General features: G+C 43.5%; 2 protein-coding genes and 1 long non-coding RNA gene across 8 annotated transcripts in view; 1 reads left to right on the plus strand and 2 right to left on the minus strand.

Annotated features, from left to right (window-relative positions):
- Positions 1–12,585, minus strand: part of PEX3 (peroxisomal biogenesis factor 3) — a 38,390-nt gene extending 25,805 nt beyond the window's left edge. Inside the window, exon 1 of one of the 3 annotated variants that reach the window (XM_069975036.1) lies at positions 12,509–12,585. The gene's annotated coding sequence lies outside the window, so the exon portion shown is untranslated. Of the gene's footprint in view, positions 89–12,421; positions 12,476–12,508 lie in introns of those variants that run through there. The other 2 variants (XM_069975037.1, XM_069975035.1) reach the window with 2 other exon arrangements.
- ADAT2 (adenosine deaminase tRNA specific 2) lies at positions 72–18,366 on the plus strand. 4 transcript variants are annotated; one of them, XM_069975039.1, is made up of 8 exons: positions 72–136; positions 2,067–2,305; positions 3,221–3,298; positions 6,345–6,449; positions 12,097–12,247; positions 14,174–14,280; positions 17,951–18,023; positions 18,102–18,365. In XM_069975039.1, exons 3-8 carry the CDS (start codon positions 3,239–3,241, stop codon positions 18,131–18,133), a joined length of 528 nt encoding a protein of 175 aa, XP_069831140.1. In that variant the 5' UTR covers positions 72–136; positions 2,067–2,305; positions 3,221–3,238; the 3' UTR covers positions 18,134–18,365. The 4 variants fall into 4 exon arrangements, with proteins under 4 accessions (XP_069831140.1, XP_069831141.1, XP_069831142.1 ...); XM_069975040.1 differs by lacking the exon at positions 72–136 and adding an exon at positions 162–196; XM_069975041.1 differs by lacking the exon at positions 72–136 and adding an exon at positions 163–196 and having other exon boundaries at positions 2,067–2,203.
- LOC138795663 (uncharacterized) overlaps positions 17,913–22,207 on the minus strand; it is a 13,822-nt gene continuing 9,527 nt past the window's right edge. The window contains exons 2-3 of the long non-coding RNA XR_011363653.1: positions 21,461–21,649; positions 17,913–18,339 (exon numbers count right to left, since the gene is read on the minus strand). This is a non-coding gene — a long non-coding RNA (uncharacterized lncRNA). The remainder of the gene's footprint in view (positions 18,340–21,460; positions 21,650–22,207) is intronic.

A 22,207-nucleotide genomic window follows, 5' to 3' on the forward strand; every position in this document is an offset into this window, starting at 1 on the left:
TCAGCTCTCAGCAGATGCGGTCCGCCTGCCCGGACACAATCAGGAGGACACAGCGCACCCGGCTCCTCGCTCCTCCGGATACAGAGCTGCGCTTCCTGGTTCCGGGGTAACATGTGACCGGCGTGTGTCCGCGCAGGTGAGCGGGGTGGGAGCAGCGCTGCTGCTGAGGATGGAGTAACACGGAGTAATATACATGGTGTGCACGTCCACAATGGTGCTCTGTGGGGTCTCACACACAGGGAGCAGGTCCCCGTGACTCCAGACGCACACTGCCGCCATACTGTGACCGGGCTGCTGCTACTGTACACCTAGACATGCAGTAATGTGGGGTACAGTCATGTGACCGGGGCTCAGGGCTGACGCTGCAGGTCTTCGCTTTACTCCCGATTGTTCTTGTGATTCAAACACGTAACAAAAAAAACGACTGTAAACCCTGTGTGTGTACATGGATCCTCTGGAGAAAAAAACTTGTCAGAATGTTATGTCCTGCAGGAAGTGGTGTATTCTTTCCAGTCAGACACAGTGCTCTCTGCCGCCACCTCTGTCCATGTCAGGAACTGTTCAGAGCAGGAGAGGTTTCCTATGCGGATTGCTACTGCAAATCGGGACAGTTCCTGACGTGGACAGAGGTGGCAGCAGAGAGCACTGTGTTAGACTAGAGAGAATACACCACTTCCTGCAGAACATACAGTAGCTGATAAGTACTGGAAGAAGTAATTTACAAATCTTTATACCTTTCTCACACCAGTTGATTTAAAAGTATTTTTTTTCTTTTGGAGTACCTTTTGGATTTTTCATCACAATTGTGAATCTAAATTTAGCCCCAGGCGGTACTAATATTGGGCGAGGAGAGCACACCGTCCAGCTGGCTACCTGCAGCAGCTCTAGAGGGTTGTGATGGGCATTACTTCTGTTGCTGCTGCCTCTAGCCTCCTTCTGCTCCATAAGGGTACGTGCACAGAATTTCCGCAGCGACTTCAAGGTGATTCCACTGGACGCCCTCCCCTTGAAGTTCAACCGCTTTATAGACTCAATGATACGTGCTGGTGGAATTAACATGTCAATTCTCAATTTTCATGTCAGTTTTTGTCCCCCAGTATAAGCTCTGGGCACCTGCTCAGGCCATGGCATTTAGGGTTGTTTGCATTGTCCCATAGACTTTAGTTTGTCCTATACCATCTTTGCATGCCAGTCCGCAGTTGTGGACTGCAAATTACAGATGAGTGAACAAGGCCTTATACAGCTTCTAATGTAATGACCTTTGTGACCAGCTCACGTTACAGCAATCACCCTTCTATCCTGTTGGCCACAGTACAGCTCATAAGTGCCCAATGGTATCTGCAAGCGAAAACTAATGTTATAATATGGATTCAAATTCCTTGGAAAGCAATAGACCAAGATACTAGTCCGGCACGTTTTTGACTGTCATTGCTGAGAGGCTTCAACAAGATGTCCAACATGATCATGATCATTATAGACAGCCATTATTAGCAAATATTGGATGTCTTTTTGACAGCCGCTAGCAAAGACAGCAGAAAAATCCTGTAGTGTGAACTTAGCCTAAGGCCACATTCACACAGTTTAATGGCCGTTGTCTAACAGTACTGCTACATTGAATAGTAGTTTATGGAACCACGGCCGTAGTGTATACACTATGGCTGGGGTTCTCTGTGGCCGCACAAAATAATTGAAAGTTCTATTTAGTGAGGCCGCTATTCAGTGAACAGTGGCCGTACAAGATAGCCTGTGCTCACAGTGTAAAGTATGGCTCCCGGATGTACTTTACATTGTGGTCTATGGCAAATTGAAGTGCGGGAAAACCCTAATGTGTGTCCACATCTACAATTAGAAAAACATAGTTGCTTTCTACCAAAAACAACGCCACCCCTTTCCTCAGGTTGCATCTGGTATTACAACTCAACTCCATTCACGTCAATAACTGAGCTGTAATAGCGCACACAATATATTTTTTATTCTGGATAACCTCTTTCACTGCTGCCAACTCTCTTTTATTACTAAATTAGAGAAATAATTTTATTTTTCTAATTATATGTTTCATTAAATAGGTTTTATTCTGGTACTTTATGAGGTTCCCCAGAAAGGTGACCACAGGCTCCGAGGCCCCAGAGATTCTGGGATTGAAGTGAAGAAAACACATACAACAGTTTACCTTAAGACCTTGTTTACAGAGCGGATCCTAGAGGTAGAACATGCATGAAGACTGACTAATAAAGCTTTACTTTACATTGACTTATTACATCTGAGCCACTCCAGTGCAGTGTAATTTTTATTATAATCACAAAAGGTAAATTCTTTTATGCTTCTTATTTCATTAAAGAGGTTGTTTGACAAAAATTTACTACACTGCTGCTGTTATATAGACAACAAAAAAGAGGCTATTCTCACCTCTCTGTGCTCCCCCGGTGTCCTAGAGCCCTAGTAATTGTGCAAATTATCCTTATACCGTTCGAAATTAAACAACAATCATTTTGAATAAATGCAGGCAACGATTAACCGGCCAACGAGAAACCGTTCATCGTTCATTTGGTGCTGACACCAAAATCATTGTTAATCATTCGCTGTAATTCCGCATTTGTTCATTATTCGTTCAGTGTAATTCCACATCGTTCGCTTTCTTGCTGGGATCAGATGGAGTGAACAATTGTAGTTACGACTATCTTTCTGTGTAATATGGTAGCAGTAGAGCGAATTCTCAGCAGCAACCAACTGGAACAGGAAACAACCTTCCAAACGAGCCTGGCGCAGGTGTAGGGAAATCCAGTATATCATACACCACCAAGGAGAATCTCCAAGCGGTATTATATAACAAGCAGTATTCAGAGACGCAACGCGTTTCGGCTCACAAATAAGATAGAGCCTTCCTCAGGCATGTGACATATGGTGAAAGATTTCAGCTGCGATCAGCAGGAGACACCAGAATACAGACACGGGGAGCATGGAGAGCTAAGCATAGCCTAAGCAGCAGGGTATTAAAAGTTGCCGGATAACCCCTTTAAGATTCACACGAAGGTTTTTATAGTTTGTGGCATGAATAAGTATCTAGATCATGCCTGTATTATTGATAAGGTGTGCACCAAACAAAGCGATACATAGTTGCAACCTATACAATGTGTAAACAATATATCAGTTGTGTATTCTTTGGATTGTGTCTGTCTAGTATGGTTTCCCTAATAGACTTAATATGATATATTTATTTTAGTGCATAATATATGTAAGCATGGAACCACCACAAATGACTGAAGAGATGACATGTTGGATGGACAAGGCCTTCCAAATGGTATGTGAACTCCTTTATAATAAGTTATTGTGGTTGGACCTTATCTGGCATACTATATTAGTACTTCCAGGGGTACCAGTCAAGTAAGAAGTAAGTAGTTAAGTACTGAAATACTACTTTACTCCTAAGAATCACAAATGGGGGCTTCATGATCACAATTTAAACTTAAGCTCTACCTTAAGGTGGTACTCCAGTGAAAAGTGTCAGAAAGTTATGTTATAGTTGTAATTTACTTTTATTTAAAAATTTCCAGTCTTTCATTACTTATCAGCTGTTGTATGTCCTGCAGGAAGTGGTGTATTCTTTCCAGTCTGAGACAGTGCTCTCTGCAGCCTCCTCTGTCCATGTCAGGAACTGTGTGGATTTGCTACTGCTCTGGACAGTTCCTGACATGGACAGAGGTGGCAGCAGAGAGCACTGTGTCAGACTGGACAGATATGCCACTTCCTGCAAGGTATTGTACTGGAAGACAAGATTACAAATCTATATAACTTTCTGACACCAGTTGATTTAAAGACCAATTTTTTTCACCAGAGTACCCCTTAAAATCAACTTGTCATGAAAATCTAGCTTGTTTGGAATCACTAGTGTTTTTTTATTTTTTTGTTCACATATTTTCTTCTTTTTCTTTTTTTTAGTGTAGAACAACTATTGCTAATATTAGTGTCACACATAATGTGGCCGCAGCTTTGGGTTGGTATTATGGGAGCCACACTGGGATTCCTTGTAGTTGGACCCAAACTTAGGGTCCTATTCCACGGGCCGAGCAGGGCCCGATCAACGATGTAAACGAGCGCTGATCTGCTAGATCGCCGCTCATTTACTGGGCCTATTCCACGGCCCGATAACTGTTGAGCAAGGGCTGCAGGGACATCGTTACCAATGTCCTTGCAGCCCTTGCAGCATACATTACCTGCAGGGCTTCTCCTCCGCTCTGTCTTCCTCCCCAGGTCCCGCGTGCTCTAGCTTCAGAATGGCCTGTCAGCTGACAGGCCACTCAGCCAATCACAGGCCGCGGTGGTCCCGGCCTGTGATTGGCTGAGCGCTCCTTCAGCTGACAGGCCATTCTGAAGCTAAAGCGTGTGGGACCCGGGGAGGAAGACAGAGCGGAGGAGAAGCCCTGCAGGTAATGTATTGTGCTTCTCAAATCGTCGGTCGCCCGCCGCGCACCGCTATTCCACTGAAGCGATGCGCAGTGGGGGAACAATGATTTTAGGTCTGGCCCTAAATGAACGATCAGCCGATAACTCGATCATCGGCTGATCGTTCTCTCTATTCCACCAAGCGATTATCAGACGAATCGGGCCATTTCGGCGGATTATCGTTCCTGTGGAATAGGGCCCTTAGTCCAGCATTGAACCGTGTGATGATCTGAATTGCAGTTCAGTGGGGCCACAAGTATCCAGGTGCTGTAGCCATTATAAGGCTAGGTGTTTTTCTGTGGTTTGGATCACTGCTGGTTTTGGCTAATAATACTGACAGAAAAAACTCAGTTTAAGGTTACAAACCCACTTGCCGGATCTGCAGCGAGTCTCCTTGCTGCGGTTTTGCAGGGAGACTCGCTGCAGATCCCGGCCCTATACTTTCAATAGCAGAGAAACTCGCAGCAGGGATGTACATCCCTGCTGCTATTTTGTCTGCAGCCCGCCCCATTAACCCCCCGGCCGCCGGACATTATACATTACCCGGTCCCCGTTCCTGCTTGCTTCGTGCCGGGAGCCGCCGAAGCAAGCAGGAGCCGGGATCAGGTAATGTATATCCTGCCCGCCCCCCTGCAGCCCCGATCGCCCCCAGCCCCCGGACGCACGATCGCCCCCCAGCCCCGCAGCCCCTGGCCGCACGATCGCCCCCAGCCCCCGGCCGCACGATCGCCCCCAGCCCCCGGCCGCACGATCGCCTGCAGCCCCCGGCCGCATGATCGCCCGCAGCCCCCAGCCCCGCAGCCCCCAGCTGCACGATCGCCCGCTGGGGGCGATCGTGCGGTCGGGGGCTGCAGGGCTGCAGTCGATCGTGCGGCCGGGGGCTGCGGGCGATCGTGCGGCCGGGGGCTGGGGGCGATCGTGCGGCCGGGGGCTGGGGGCGATCGTGCGGCCGGGGGCTGCGGGGCTGGGGGCGATCATGCGGCCGGGGGCTGCAGGGCTGGGGGCGATCGTGCGGCCGGGGGTTTGGGGCGATATACATTACCTGATCCCGGCTCCTGCTTGCTTCAGCGGCTCCCGGCACGTTCCGCCTGGCCAATCAGTGCGCTGCCCCGCCGCAGCGCACTGATTCGCCGGGCGGCCCGTGAAGACACCGGGAGCCCCGAAGCAAGCAGGAACGGGGACCGGGTAATGTATAATGTCCGGCGGCCGGGGGGTTAATGGGGTGGGCTGCAGACAAAATCGCAGCAGGGATGTACATCCCTGCTGCGAGTTTCTCTGCTATTGAAAGTATAGGGCCAGGATCTGCAGCGAGTCTCGCTGCAAAAACGCAGCAAGGAGACTCGCTGCAGATCCGGCAAGTGGGTTTGTAACCTAAAAAGCTTTTTACTGTGCAAACCAGCCTAAATGAAAACTGTGCACCTGTGAGCTTGATGCTTTTATAATGCTGCGTTTAGACGGAGCGATAATTCGTACGATTAATGATTTTGAAGTAACCATTTTTTTTTATAACGATCAGCGTTTAGACGGAGCGATATGTCGTATGGAAAAATCGTTTTGCGATCGCTTAAGCCTATCACGCACATAGGTTAAATCAGTGAACGACTGTTTACACGGAACGATCTGCAAATTTTTTACGAACGACGATTTAAGAACATGTTGTAAGATCAAAATGAACGATTTCTCGCTCATCGTTTGATCATTCGCTGCGTTTACACGTACAATTATCGTTCAAAATCGATCGTTATAATGCAAATTCGAACGATAATCGTTCCGTGTAAACGCAGCATAAGATACTAAATGGGGATCAGAAGATGTGCAGCTTGCTGATGGTTTCCTGCTGACAATGCTGTATGGACATTGTTCTAATGTATTGTTGCCTATAATGTAATGTTTAATGTTTTCAGGCTCAAGATGCCTTGGATAATGGTGAAGTCCCTGTTGGATGTCTCCTGGTCCATGACCAACAGATTGTGGGACAAGGAAGGAATGAAGTCAACGAAACAAAAAATGTATGTCTGTTCAGAATTCATAGAATTTCATTCTATTTAATTACATTCTATTTAATCAATGTAGTATGCTTGTAAGGGCAGAGTTGCCAACAGTCACGGTTTTGGAGAGACAGTCTTGGCAAAATCATGTCCTGGGAAAGCGTTTTCCTCCTCCTCATGCCTTTAACTATAAGCATTTCTAATGAGCACTGATACTTAAACCATACCCCCCATTAGAAGTGTTTATATGAGCAGCAGGAAGTCTCTGCACTGCTGTGTAGCATCCAGCATGGGTCCTGACAGGCATCACTGTGGCTCCTCTAGTGTGCATGCTAATTCCCATCATCGACAGGGGTCATGTGTTCTGAAAAGGGGGCGCTACTGCAAAACAGCCCTGGGGGCAGCTCTCAAAATTGTATATATTCATTGTAGTATTCCTGTGATCTGTAAGGGGTATATGGTATAAATGATAGGAAAAACGCTAACTTAAAGACCTATCACCTTTAGTCTAGAGCTACACAGCAACTTTGGCTACAACACAGGAATATAGGCAAAGATCGCCATGCTAATGTAATGTAAAGTAGCAACCAAGACCAGGAATCCATCTGGATGGATTTCAAGAGATTATCAGGTTGCAATTGTGGCCATTTGTGGCTCACAACTAAGTATCCACTTACATTAGCTGCAATACAGCATGATAAGGAATGTGACACAGTTGTCTCTTCCTGTGTTTCCAATGTAGTGCCCCAGTGTAGCCCCAGCCTAAAGGAAGCTTCATGAAAATAGAAAGAAAACCTCTCCTGCTCTGGACAGTTCCTGACATGGACAGAGGAGGCAGCAGAGAGCACTGTGTCAGACTGGACAGAACACACCACTTCCTGCGGGGCATACAGCAGCCGATAAGTAAGAGATTTTTTAATAGAACTAATTTACAAATATATATAACTTCTTGGCGCCATTTGATCTAAAAAAAGAAAAAAATTGGAGAAGGGTCATTGATCTTGAGATTTATTAATTGCCAGAGTTGGAGTCAGGCAGAAGTTTTTCTTTTCAAAAGGAGGAAGATTGGCTTCTAGATCATGTTTTGTTTTTTTGCCTTTCTCTGGATTAATACTTAGTAGTAGTAGACACCAAAAAAAGTATCCCGACTGTCTCCTGAGACACTCCACGATAGATCACCGCTGTATGAAGGTGCTATAGGCTTAATAGAAACAGTAGAAATCTTCCTAATAGGGAACCATGAAGAAACAGAAAGCCTTAGCACCCTTCGCCTTCAGCAATAGTGTTGTTTATTTAGCGAGCCATCAGGTGGTAACATGTGAATACTGAACAGGCTACAGCTGTTTTACACGTCACAGGCTGTGACGAAGCACGCTGTGACATGTAGGCTGTTCAGTATTCACGTGTTACCACCTGATGGCTCGCTAAATAAACAACACTATTGCTGAAGGAGAAGGGTGCTAAGGCTTTCTGTTTCTTCATGGTTCCCTTTAGGGTAATAGGATGAATTGGATGGGTGGATGTCTTTTTTCAGCTGTACAAACTGGGAAAACTGAGTATTTTTTGCAATTCACTTGGTTCAGGATATGAATGAAATATTTTTTTTTTTGGGGGGGGGGAGGGTCTCGTGGCTGGGGGAAGTTGTCTTTAACGCTGTTCGCCCTGTGGTAAAACTGACATGTTATCTATGTTTCTCAGGTTAGGACAGTTGCAATGATAGACAACTTATATAACTTTTATTTTACTGCTTTAAAAAAGTCAACTTTTATTAAACATTATTAAATGTGCTTGAAATTGCTCTATTCTGTTTCTTAGAAAACTTTTATTTTTTGTTATTAAAGGCTATTTAAGGTGTAATTTTTTTATGAATATGTGACTGGATTTAAAGAGCAATACACAACAATCACTGAGCTCAAGGTGATCAGCAAAGAAATCCAATGGAGTACTCAACCAAGAGTCTCCATTGATACATTACCTCCTAAAAAATTTAAATATGCAAAAAATATGGGAATAGCCTAGGGCTGGGCGATAATGGCCTAAATCAATATCGCGGTTTATCGTACATGTAGCCGCGGTAACGATAAATCGAACGATAATTATGACACGCCCCTTTTAAAGCCACGCCCCTTTCGAAAACCCCATTTTCCGATGGTAATACAAACGTGAATTTATTCCATATAACAATATGCAGCAAACTTCACAAGTAATACACAATGTTTTGGCGTCTCCTACGCCATTTTCAAGTGCCACTGTATATATATACTATATATACAGTATATATTCCGATGATAGATAGATAGATAGATAGATAGATAGATAGGAGATAGATAGATAGATAGAGATGGATAGATAGGAGATAGATAAGAGTCCTATCTATGTGTGTCCTATCTATCTATCTATCTCCTATCCATCTACCTACCTATCTATCTATCTATCTATCTATCTATCTATCTATCTATCTATCTATCTATCTATCTATCTATCCATCTCCCTATTTCCTATCTATCTCCTATCTACTCCCAGTCACTCAGTGGCTGCAGGGGGTCAGGTATAGGTGGACAACTCCTTGCTCCCCCGGGCACCGCTCTCTCTCTCCCGCATAGGAATCCTCGGCCCCTGTCACTTAGTGATGTAGCACATATATCCGGGCAGAGCCTCACACACGGCTTCTTCCAGCACTGACAAAAGATAACAGGGCTCCGAAGATTCCTGTGCGGGACAGAGTGCGGTGGCCAGTAAAGCATGGAGGTGCTGACCCATACCTGACCCCAACTGTATGTGCGGGAGAGGGGGGGGCAGGGCTCACCGTGCAGCTTCCAGAGAAGCTAGGAGAAGTGAGCCGCCCGGCAGCAGCAGTGCTGAGCACACACTGGAGGAGACGCTGCCTCCTGTGCGCAGCCTGTCACATCTCCAGCCTTCCTCTCCAGTCCCCCGCAGCAGGATCTTCCATCCCTTGCCCTGCACCAGTATTTGTGGCTTGTGGCTCGGGAGGTAAATCGGAAGATCAGCTTTCTAGCCCCCACCTCTCCACCCGGCCACGGTGGTATGCGGGTGAGGCCGGCGCTGTACTGCTGCTGCACTGTCAGCGTGCACCCAGGCCCCCGAGTAGTGATAGCAGCCTTGGGGTCCATGGGTGCAGTAGCAATTGATGCGGGTGAGGGGGCGGGGCCATGCGGGGGCCGGCCGGCGCTGTACTGTACACTGTCGATCTGGATGTAACAGCCTGTTACCACCACACAGGGGGTCTGGGTGCACGCTGACAGTGCAGCAGCAGCTTCCATCCAGAACAATAGTGTACAATACAGCGGCGGCCGGCTCCGCCCCCTCACCCGCATACCATCGGCAGTCCCGTACCAAACTCTATCACTTATCACTACACAGGGGCCGGGCCTGGGTGACAAGCCGCTGCCATCTTACCGCCTGTGGCGCACATCCAACTGCCAGCCCGCGCGAACACAAGAAAGCCCACCCGCACGCAGCCAATAAAAAGGAGGGCTGCAGAGGCGGTACGTGGGCGACGCAATACGGGTGTAGGGGGGGATTGGCTGGCCAAGCACATTATTAATTAGAGACTGCTTCCAGGTCCCCCCTCCCCCAGCAGCAGAATAGATTATTCTTAATGCCTCCTGCATGGTCCGGACAGCAATTAGGCGGCGCCAGGAAGACGGGGAATACAGAAAATACCGCAGATACCGTCCTGGCCAAGTTGAGGTCGGTTAACCGACGCCAGTGACGGTATCGGTATTTTCACGGTATACCGCCCAGCCCTAGAATAGCCTAATATTCCGCCTGGGAAAGAAACCTGCTGCTAAGGGGTGCCTCCCAGTCGGGAGATCACCAAACCCCCGCCGGGACCCCGCTCTGAACGGCACCGCTCACGGCTGCAATCTGCAGCCGGGCAGAGCCTCTATTAGCCGGATGGGGTCCTGTTGCCGCGCCGGCTAATTAAGCACTTCAATGCAGCTGTCAAACCTCACAGCTGCATTGAAGTGCTTTGTACTGGACGGATAACACCTCCCCCCCCCCCCCCCCCCCCGCGATCGGTTCTTCGAAATGACGCTGATCCCGGCTCGGCAATAGATTGCTGTGGCCTGCAGCAGGCCAAAGCAATCTATGACCGATCTAATCGATCTTTGCTGTGTATATACACAGCATTGATCTCTATGAGAGATCAGTGCTGTGTATATGCAAGTCCCCCAGGGGGACTTCTAGTTAATGTAAAAAAAAAAAAAAAGTGTTTTTATTAATAAAAAAAATCCCCTCCCCTAATAAAAGTCCAAATCACCCCCCTTTTCCCATTTTACAAATATAAATTAATAAATAAATAAATAAACATATTGGGTATCGCCGCGCACATAATTGCCCGATCTATTAAATTATCACATTCCTGATCTTGCACGGTAAACTGCGTCAGTGCAAAAAAATTGCGCATTTTTGGTCGTATCAAATCCAGAAAAAATGTAATAAAAAGTGATCAAAAAGTCGTATATTCGCAATCAAGGTACCGATAGAAAGAACACATCATGGCGCAAAAAAATGGCACCTGACACAGCCCCATAGACCAAAGGATAAAAGCGCTATAAGCATGGGAATAGAGCGATTTTTAGGAACATATATTTGTTAACAATGGTTTGAATTTTTTAAAAAGCCATTAGATAATATAAAAGTTATACATGTTACATATCGTTGTAATCGTAACAACTTGAGGAACATGCATAACAAGTCAGTTTTACCATAGGGCGAACGGCGTAAATGCAAAACTCCCCGAAATCAAAACAAATTCGTTTTTTTTTTTTTCAATTTGACAGCGCAAATTATTTTTTTCAGTTTTCGCAGCATATTTTATGGAAAAATAATGCCTGTCATTACAAAGTACAATTGGTTTCGCAAAAAATAAGCGCTCATATAAGTCTCTAGGTGAAAAAATGCAAGAGTTATAGACTTTTAAACATAAAATGGAAAAAGCAAAAGAGCAAAAACGAAAATTGGCTTTGACCTTAAGGGGTTAAAGTCCCACCTTGGCTGCCTAACTCATTTGCGAGTATTGAGACATGACAAGGGAAATAGCAAAGCAAGGCATCAATCCACATACACTTCATCAGTTTGGAGTAGGATTATTATGAGCAATACCCTGATTGCTCAGAGAGATCAATTTAGTACATATGTACTGCATTGATACATTTTATCATGGCTTGATTTCTTTAGCCTGCTAGAGACAGGCTGAAGCAATCCCAGATGTCGGGCAGCCCCAGAGGCCTTGCAAAGGCCGTGGGCTTTACTGACATTGGATCAGCTCCCTGTGATCCTGCTGCATGGAGCTGATTCAGCCAGTGGATCACCAATGCATGTATGTTATTACTACAGAGCGGGCTCACTACGATGCAGCCAGAAGATATTGTGTTGCTGTAGGTAAGTGATGAATATGTCTGTTAGCAGCAGAGCCGGGTGCATACACATTGGCCCAGATTCACATTGGCCCAGACTCCATCAACCTTTATGTTATCTGAGCTGTGATTGGTTGCTGTGGGCTGGTGAGGTTTTTGATTGTTTCACCAATATGATCTGCTCCCATACATGAAAGAACATTATCTAAAATGTATGTTCCCTATAAGTTTAAAATACTTGATTATCCTTGTAATAACTTTATTTCACGTTCCTAATGTTGCAGGCTACGCGTCATGCAGAAATGGTGGCAATTGATCAGGCATTGGAATGGTGTGAGAAGAATAGCAAGAGCTCTATAGAAGTTTTCCAGAACACCATCTTGTATGTGACGGTGGAACCGTGCATCATGTGTGCCGGAGCACTCCGCTTACTCCGTATCCTTCCTATATTACAAAGATCTTTATTCTGTAAATCTTAACTAAAGACTTCTGTTTCTAACGATGGCTTTGAAAGGTGGAGCCCCCTATGTGTAAAACAGAGCTTGTCACTTAACAAGTTACAGACATATAGCAAACCTATAGATTTAGGAGCTGTGTGATATACTCTACCAGTAATCCTAGTTCAATGCCAGAGAGAACCCTCCACAGTTGCAGGATGTATGGTTATGATATCGCTTATGAACTAGGCAGGAGTACCTGTAACAGGAGACTTTCTCTTTCCCATAGTTTGATGTTCCATTTCCAGGAATTTGCAGATAAGATTTCATCTTCAGTCTTCAGATCTAATCCGTGCCCTGCCCTTTGTACAGTTGTTAACCTTTAAACTATGTTGCCATGTTTGTTAGTTAAATTATTGCAGACAATAACTACGAAATCTCCATTTACAATTGTAATTAAAGAGACACTTCTTCTATTACAAAATCTACAGTCTTCAAGTACTTATCAGCTTCTGAATGCCCTGCAGGCAGTGGTGTATTCTTTTCAGTCTGACACAGTGCTCCCTGCTGCCTGTCAGGATCTGTCCAGAGTAATAGCAAATTCCCATAGAAAACCTCTCGCTGGACAGTTCCTGGCATGGACAGAGGTGGCAGCAAAGAGCACTGTGTCAGACTGGAAAGAATACATCACTTTCTGTAGGAAATACAGCAGCTGACAAGTACTGGAAGGCTGGAGATTTTTTAATAGAAATAAATGACTATTTATTTAAATTATTTGAATAAAGCTTAGACTTATGCTGCGTTTACACGGAGGGATAATTCGCCCAATTGATCGTTTAACGATTTTGAAGCAACAATTTGGGTTTTATAACGATCAGCGTTTAGACAAATAAATTGTTAGAAAATTTGTAAGAAAAAAGGTTATTGCGATAGTTTTTAACATCGCTTAAGCCCATCTTTCACATAGGGTGAATCTTTGAAAGACTGTTTACACAAGGCGATCTGCAAATTTTTAGCGAACAACGATTTGAGAACATGTTGAACGATTTCTCGCTCGTCACTTGATCGCTTGCTGTGTTTACACTGAACAATTATCGCTCAAATGCGATCGTTATTGCGAAAATTTGAATAATAATCGTTCCATGTAAACAGCATAAGTTTTAACCCCTGCAAGCTGTAGCGATTTTTTTTTCTGCCATAACTTTTTTGTTTTACTGTCAAAGACCCACACGAGGGGTTTCTGTCCAGTGACATTTTTGTTTTTTTGCAGGGCATATATGTTTTTTTTAACCCTCTATTTTACCATGTATTGCAAAACAGTGTAGTGAAAACCAAAATGCAGTGCACTAGTATATGGAGTGTTTATTATGATTGTGGGCAGGCAACCCGAGGCAATGGTCACTTAGTACTTCACACATATCTGATAATTGGGTGTTTAGAACCTGTTTTAAAAGTAATTCCATAAAGTTTCCTCTCAAAACTCACTAAAGCCTTCATCCCCGCAGCTTTTAAGGGGGAACTATCAGCAGGTTAGATGAATCTAACCTGCTGATAGCCCCCTATAGCACTATACCTTCCACTTCGACGCTGGTCCTGTGCTGTTAGTCGGGGTAAACTCTGCACCCTTAGGAGCACTGTAGCATCATCCAGCCCGCCTCTTCTAATGATAATAATGGAGGGGGTGGACCGGATGACGCAGCAGTGCTCCTAATGGTGCCCTGGAGCAGAGTTTACCCTGACTAACAGCGCAGGACTGGCGCAGAGGAGGAAGGTTACTTACATACCTTCCTCCTCAGTGTCCCTGGTGCTATGGTGCTATAGGAGGCTATCAGCAGGTTAGGTTTGTCTAACCTGCTGATAGTTCCCCTTTAAGGCTCTAACCTTTGCTGAAATATACCTAAATGCATTCTTAACAATAACTTGGGAATTCCTCTTGTGGTGTACGGTTGCCGTAATGAACGGTTTGGTGGATGCGGATCAGTTCTGAATGTTGCTGAAGATGATATACCAAACACAGGAGCGCCATTTAAGGTATGAGGATCCATTGTCATTACATTGCCAAACAATTCCTTTACTGCAAAAAAATCTTTGCATGTATGCCTTTTGAAAGGATAGGAATTCTACAAAGTGGTGCCCAGCTGTTCAATGGACCACTATGCAATCAGTGGTGGTCATAGAGGTTTATGAGATGGCAATGTTCGTTTAAATGATAGTCTTCCCAGGAGTTTGGTCTCATACTGTGACTTTATCTATTGGGCCAGTACCAGAACTGTGACAATGTGGGACACAATTATTATGAAGTGTGCTTCACAAAGAATGAATATATATATATATATATGTGTGTGTGATATGTCTCGTCTCTCCCTCGCCCACTTGACTGACACCTGGAAGCTGAGTCCCAGCAGGATCAGGTATGGGAGAAGAGCAGAGGTGTTACAGCTTCCTGCTCTTCAGGAGCTCAGGAAAGCCTCTTTGACTCTTTGTACTATAGAATGAAAGCATTTTTGTACATTCTGAAAGCACAGACAGATATATAAAAGGTACCAAGTGTCCGAACGGCAGTCTAACAGTGTCAGCAGTTTGGAATCTTAATGGCAACAGACGGATTCTATTTAACCTCTTAAGGACATATGACGTACCCGTACGTCATATGTCTCTAGGAGGTGTTCAGAGCGGGGCCGCACGGCGACCCTGCTCTGAACCGCCGCGATCCCGGGTGTCGCGTGTAGCCCGGGACTGCAGCTATTAGCGGGCACGGTCTGATCGCCATGCCCGCTAATTAGGTAATCGGAGGCAGCTGTCAAAGTTGACAGCTGCCTCCGATTACCAGGGGCAGCCGTTCCCTGGTGTCTAGTGGGGGAGATCGAACGTCCTGGAGGAGCGATCTCCGTGTGTGGTGCCGGCCGGGGTCCGCTCCAAGATAGTGCCGACCCCGGCTCGGCACTCGTTTGTTTTCGGCTGCAGCAGCCGAAAGCAAACGTGTGCCGATCTCATTGATCTTTGCTGTATTACTATACAGCAAAGATCTCAATGAGAGATCAAAGTGTATATACTAGAAGTCCCCCAGGGGGCTTCTAGCATATGTGTAAAAAAGAAAAAAAAAAAAGGATTGTTATTAGTAAAAAGCCCCCTCCCCTAATAAAAGTCTGAATCACCCCCCTTTCCCCATGTTTTAAATAAAAGTAAGTAAATAAATAAACATGTTTTCTATCGCCGCGTGCGTAATCGCCCGAACTATTAATTAATCACATTACTGATCTCGCACGGTAAACGGCGTAAGCGCGAAAAAATCCCAAAGGGCAAAATTGCGCATTTTTTGTTGCATCAAATCCAGAAAAAATTTAATAAAAAGCGATCAAAAAGTCGTAAATGCGTAATCAAGGTACCAATAGAAAGTAAACATCATGGCGCAAAAAATGACACCTGACACAGCCCCATAGACCAAAGGATAAAAGCATTATAAGCCTGGGAATGGAGCGATTTTAAGCAACGTATATTTGTTAACAATGGTTTGAATTTTTTACAGGCCATCAGATACAATAAAAGTTATACATGTTATATATCGTTTTGTTTTTTTTTTAAACACATTTTTATTGTTTTTTCAAGACCACATCCGCAGAACAAATACAGAAATGGTATCGGGTAAACCCAATACACCAAACTAAATGCATACATGTGTTCACAAGCAATTACAAACAGGTGTAATCAAAAAGGATAAAACAGTTATATATCGTTTTAATCATAATCATAACAAGTCAGTTTTACCCCAGAGCGAATGGCGTACAAACACATACCCCCCAAATAAAAGAAATGTGTTTTTTTTTTTTCATTTTCACCACACTTTGAATTTTTTTCTGGTTTTGCAGTGTACTTTATGCAAAAATTCAGCCTGTCATTGCAAAGTACAATTAGTGACGCAAAAAATAAGGGCTCATATGGGTTTCTAGGTGGAAAAATGCAAGTGCTATGGACTTTTAAACACAAGGAGGAAAAAACGAAAACGCAAAAACGAAAATTGACCCCGTCCTTAAAGGGTTAAAACGAATGTAGCATCAGGTACATTGCTTTTTTTTTTTTTTTACCTTAGCCACTTGTGCCGGGATCCCGGTGGCGTAGTCCTTTTTTTTGTTTTAAACGCTGCCTGGTTTCCACACTCAGTGCCAGTTTTTTCCCTGAACACCAGCCCGGTCACTGGTCCCAGGCCCAGCGCACCCCCAGTGACCATATGCTCTCCCCTCTGTGACGTGGCTTTGTTGATTCTAATGAAACCAAGTCACAGAGGGGGAGGGGGTTTCGTGACACTATGGCCAAGCCTCACTGGAGGACAGTACTCCAGGCTGGTGCTCGTGAAAAGACCAGCGCAGGGAACTGGGCAACGTTTAAAAAAAAAAAAAAAAGAAGGACCATGCTACTGGGATCCCCGCACTGAGCAGCTAAAAAAAAAAAAAAGCGATGTACCTGATGGTACATTCTTTTTAAAGAGACTCTCCAGACCAGAAAATCATTATATTATACATCAGTAGAGTATACAACGCTGATTCTATATCTGCAATTTTTGTCTGTTTTTGTATTCATTTGCTATAAGCCCACAAATGAAGGAGTATAAGTAGTCCTCTCTATGCATCAACACAGTTTGTAGGCTTACAACGAGAAAACACAAAGGATTAGAAAGACGCAAATTACAGATTTGGAATCATCCTTTATTCTACTTATAGATGACATTAGTTTAGGGTTTTGAGGAGGGTGGGTTGGAGGTGACATACTCCCTTTAAGCCACATTTACAAGAACCCCTTTGAGGCTGGACCCTAAATGTTATTCTAAAGCCAAATTTAGCACATGGTGTTTCTTTGGGGTCTAAAACACTGCGGCCAGGTGTTAACTGAGAGTCCCTATGGAATAATAAGACACAATACACACAGGATGTGTTTGTTCAGTTTTTTTTTTTATCTCTCAGCAGGACCTACGTTCTGCTGGCATTTTTCCCCTATAGACTCCTATAGGGAGGTAAAATGCTAGAAAAGGTGTCATGTCTGTATGCATGTTGTGTTCCCCTCCACACTCACACAATTCTCCAATAAAAAATTTGGAATCACATGACTTATAATGGAAAAAATGCAAGAATAGAATGCCAGAGGAACATAAAAAAATGCAGATAGTAATTTACACTGAAGTGTGAAGCTGGCAGGTTATTGTGGCATTTTATAAACCCCCAAAAAGTTGCATCCACAAAGCATAAAAAAGTCCATGATTGCATCTGTTTTTTTTAATCTGTGTCCATTTTTCCTGCGGATCCATTAAAATTGTACATTGCTAGTTATAATAGAGTGAACATCACATGGCTGACATCACATCCATATCTTACACAGACGTTAAATCTGTGGAATCCTTCAAAACAAAAACGGATCCCATAGACTTCTATTGGGAAATGTATGCCGCGACCCTGCTCTGCACTAGGACATGTCCTATTCCTTCGCAGCATGGATTGCAGATCAGCTGAAACTCGGGTCATGTGAATTAGCCCAATAGAAATCAATGGGCCCTAAAATTGCACATGACCAGGATGTGCAAATTACTTTTGACATGTCAAATACTTTTTTGTTGCATTTCCAATGTTTGATTCATTAATCTTTACAAATATTAGTCTAAAAGATAGCCAGTGCAAAGAGAGAATTAGTGATTTCTGGTCTGCTGTTTTAACAGTACATACCAGGATACAAAGCTGAGAAAGCTGTGGAGATGTTGAAGACCTTTTACAAGCAAGAAAACCCTAATGGTTGGTATCTCTATTCATTTACACACAAGATAAATGACTCATTCAATGAATTACTTTTTTTTTATTTTTTACTTTTAGCACCAAAATCAAAAGTCCGTAAAAAGGAATAAACAATATTTCCAATTAATTAGATGGCCGCTGTATGCGATGACTGCTTCTGCCTGAAGAAGAGGTCTAAAACTCCTTGAGACATTGTGCTTTATGCTGCATACATCCTTGTCATCCATTGTGAGCTCATGACTTTGTCCTTGGCTGTCACATTTCCTCCTCCTATACTGCTGTTTTCTACTGGTGTTCTTTTTGTAATAAAACTGTTCTGGAATGACAGAGTGACGATTTAAGGTTTCTTTTTCAGTGTGTTTACACTTATGAATTACTTGCCAACCAGATGGCAACACCAATACATTTTAGACCAGAAGATGTCAGCACTGCTACATCTCACACATGCAGTATTATCTAGGTCTTTGCATTTACAAATGGAAATACAGTGGTGCCTTGGATTGCGTGCATAATTCGTTCCGGGACCGTGCTTGTAATCCAAATCTACTCTTAAACCAAAGCAAAACTTACCATAAGAAATCACTGAAATGCAGACAATTGGTTCCACACCCCAAAAATAATGATTTTTTTATTCTGAGTAACATGTAAAACAAATACAACAAAGATTTAGAAACAGCAGAATATGTAATATTATAAGTTACTGTACAGTATAGCAATCAGCATGTGGTGTATAATGTATAGTAACTGCATAAACCTGAAGAAACAGCAGTTTGTAGATACAGAATGGAACTGCAGATCTCCATAATGGCGAGGATGGGAAACACAAGGGCAGACAGAGACTGCAGGGAGCAGGAAGGAATGAGCAGAGCAGATGTGGGCACAGTATAGCAGCGCTCTCTGTCCGGGGAGAGAGGGGTTACAGCTATGGAGAGATTACCCCCCACAGTCCTGTCCCCTGATGCAAGCCTCAGCCTGAAGTGGATCTGCTATGATATGGAAGGTGAGGGAGACTTCCTGGGTCAGAATTCAGTGCTGTAGACCCCACTATGCAGACCATGCCCCTCCCCTGCTCCGCCTCCCACCCAGTACAAGGAGATCTTAAACCAAAGCAATGCTCTTAAGTCACGATTTTGAAAAACTGTGAGCTCTTAAACCAAAACGCTCTTAATCCAAGTTACTCTTAAACCAAGGTACCACTGTATCTTGTTTTGACTTTTTAATTTATATTTGGTACATATGATGATAGTATGAGACAGCTAGATATCAAATGTTAGACACCTGATTTGTCCTGGTGAGCTATGCACATTTATCTTAACATTTGTAACCTCATATATATAAGTTATGGTACGAAACCTTTATTGTAGCACCATAGAACTCTAAACCCTCGGCTTTACGCCGAGCAGCCATCATTTGAGACAGACTGGTTGCTAAAAAATACATTGCCTTATATTTGCATCCATATGGGTTTAGCCAGGTTATTTGGATAAAGTTTAGGGGTGTAAACTGAATCTTTTCTCCAGGTATAGGAAGCCTAGCTATGCATTTGCTTTAAAGAGGCACTGTCACAATTGTTTTTAACCACTTCAAGAGCCCATTGATGCAAATTAATGCAATGTTCCTCCCCGCCTTCTAAGAGCCACAGCGCTTTTAATTTTCCACCTACAGGGCTGGTTGAGGTGTCATTTTTTGCACCATGATCTCTAGTTTTATTAATATCATATTGGTGTAACAGAAAAACTTTGATCGTTTATTATAGATTTTTTTTCCTGATAAATAATTTTAAAAAATCAGCAATCTTGATGTGTTTTTTTTTTTTTTTTTTTGTTTACGCCGTTCACCGTGCGGGAACAATAATGTTATCTTAGATAATAATCTTAGATAGATCAGACAATTCCGCACGCTACGACATACCATATGTTTATTTATTTTATATTTTTAGTTTTATAATGGAGGGGGTATTTTACATTTTTATTGGAGGGGGGGTTATAAGGCTTTTTTTTTTATACTTTTAAAAACCTTTATCTTTTTTAATTACACCATTTTTTGCAGCTTTTGCAGCTGCCTCTCATTATCCTCAGCTCCCGGGACACTGATGTGTGTGGGGCCACTGTCACTGCAGCAGTCCGACACACATCGGTCAGCCTCTGAAGTCAGGAATGTAGATATACATAGGAACGTATATCTACGTATAACTGACGTGAAGGGGTTAAAGAAATTTAAAGAATTTAACGTTTTCTATGTTTAAATCGACAGTATGAGACCGATGAGACCGGCCGTTCTGTGACCCGGCCGCTCTCTGAAAAAATCACCCGGCCGTCTGCATCTGAACTCCCCACTGCACACTATGGAGCGAGTGGCCGGGGCCGCCCGCTCCATTGTGTGCACTGACAGTGTTTTCTGCGGCCGTTATTTATTGAATAGCGGCCGCAGAAAACTGGCCGGAGTGTATACTATGTGTATACACTGTCTGGAATCCGATAAGCGGCAATGTTACATATATTTTCATAAAACCACGGCAGTTGTTGCACTCTGCAACAATTGCTGTAGTTTTACGAAAATATACATAGTGTGAACATTGCCTAACAGTGCCCCCCTAGTATATACATTTTATTACCAAACCTACAAACAATTATACAGCTGAAAACCCAAATTTATATTTAAAAAATCACTTTTTATTAATTTTCAATTAAAACACAAAATAATGACAAGAGAACAAATCAGCACTGGATTGGCAGAGCACATGGGCGACTATGTAGTAAGTGAAGGTAAAAGAGTCAGCTATAAGTTAGAGAAGACTACACACTGGGGGCATCATAATACAACCTCCCATTATAAGTGTCAGTACACAAAAGCCCAGTGCCATGCGTCACAACGTACATTTCGGCTGAACCCATCGATAAAGGCGTTCAGCCGAAACGTACGTTGGGGCGCACGGCACTGGGCTTTTGTGTACTGACACTTACTGTATAACAGGAGGTTGTATTATGATGCCCCCAGTGTGTAGTCTTCTCTAACTTATAGCTGACTCTTTTACCTTAACTTACTATATAGTGGCCCATGTGCTCTGTCAATCCAGTGCTGATTCGTTCTCTTATCATTATTTTGTATTTTAATTGAAAATTAATAAAAAGTGATTTTTTAAATATAAATTTGGGTTTTCAGCTGTATAATTGTTTGTAGGTTTGGTGTCAGTTTGGGCTGAGGTAAACCCCTACTATATTTTTCCCTATCATTATTTATGGCACTGGCCAATTATTTGAAGTGGGGAAGTATGTCTTACTGCGGAATATAAGTGATGGATACATTTTATTACCCCAGACAACCCCTAATGGATGATTGGTATCTAATGTTTTCTTTAGACCTCATTAATGTTCTATATGGTCACAATGTTATAAGCAAATAGTGATTATTGTCAAAAGAAATAAATCCATATTTACCTATTGGAGCAACATTGGTTAATGTGCTTGTGTGTCCTTGTCACAGCATCCCTCATCCTGGAGTATCACAGAGAGCTATGGTTGTGAAAGATGCCTGCGAGTGACATTGTGCACACAGAGGTTTGAGCTGAGATGCAGTTTGACACCTTTTCCGGCAGATAACAGGGTCTGCTGTCACTTCTAAGCCGTCTGCTAGCAGATAGGGGGAAAAAAACGCAGCAGGATTTATGACTGACCTGCAGAGAATCTTCACTACAATGCCCAGACACATAGGGAGGGCATATGTGCACAAGACAGACAAATAAATATTGTGTATAGAGTCCATTCAAATAATCAATCCTAAAGAAGAATATTGTACTGTGACCATTTCTGTGCTGTTAGATGCAAATACAGAATCTGATATCTGGTAACTATCTGTAATGAAAAGAATGTTGCCTGTTACAGCATTACTAAAATAAAAACACTGGAGACGCACATGGCCGCTCAGCTCTGGTGGTCATGCTGCGAGCCTGAAGTCTCACCTCCTGCTGCCTGTCCACAGAGTCGGGAGAGCCCAGTATTCAATCAGAAGATAGTGCCATGTTGAAGGTCCAAGCATTCAGAGATTGGGGGACATTAGATTACCCCATCACAGATGATGGGAGACGTAGTGGAGAAATTACAAAATTTTATTAGGATGATGTGTTTCAAAGTCAACCTCTTCATCAGATCTGATGAAGAGTGTTATGAAAGTATGTTCTATACATT

This window comes from Dendropsophus ebraccatus, chromosome 6, assembly GCF_027789765.1.
Source record: "Dendropsophus ebraccatus isolate aDenEbr1 chromosome 6, aDenEbr1.pat, whole genome shotgun sequence".
Classification (NCBI taxonomy): domain Eukaryota; kingdom Metazoa; phylum Chordata; class Amphibia; order Anura; family Hylidae; genus Dendropsophus; species Dendropsophus ebraccatus.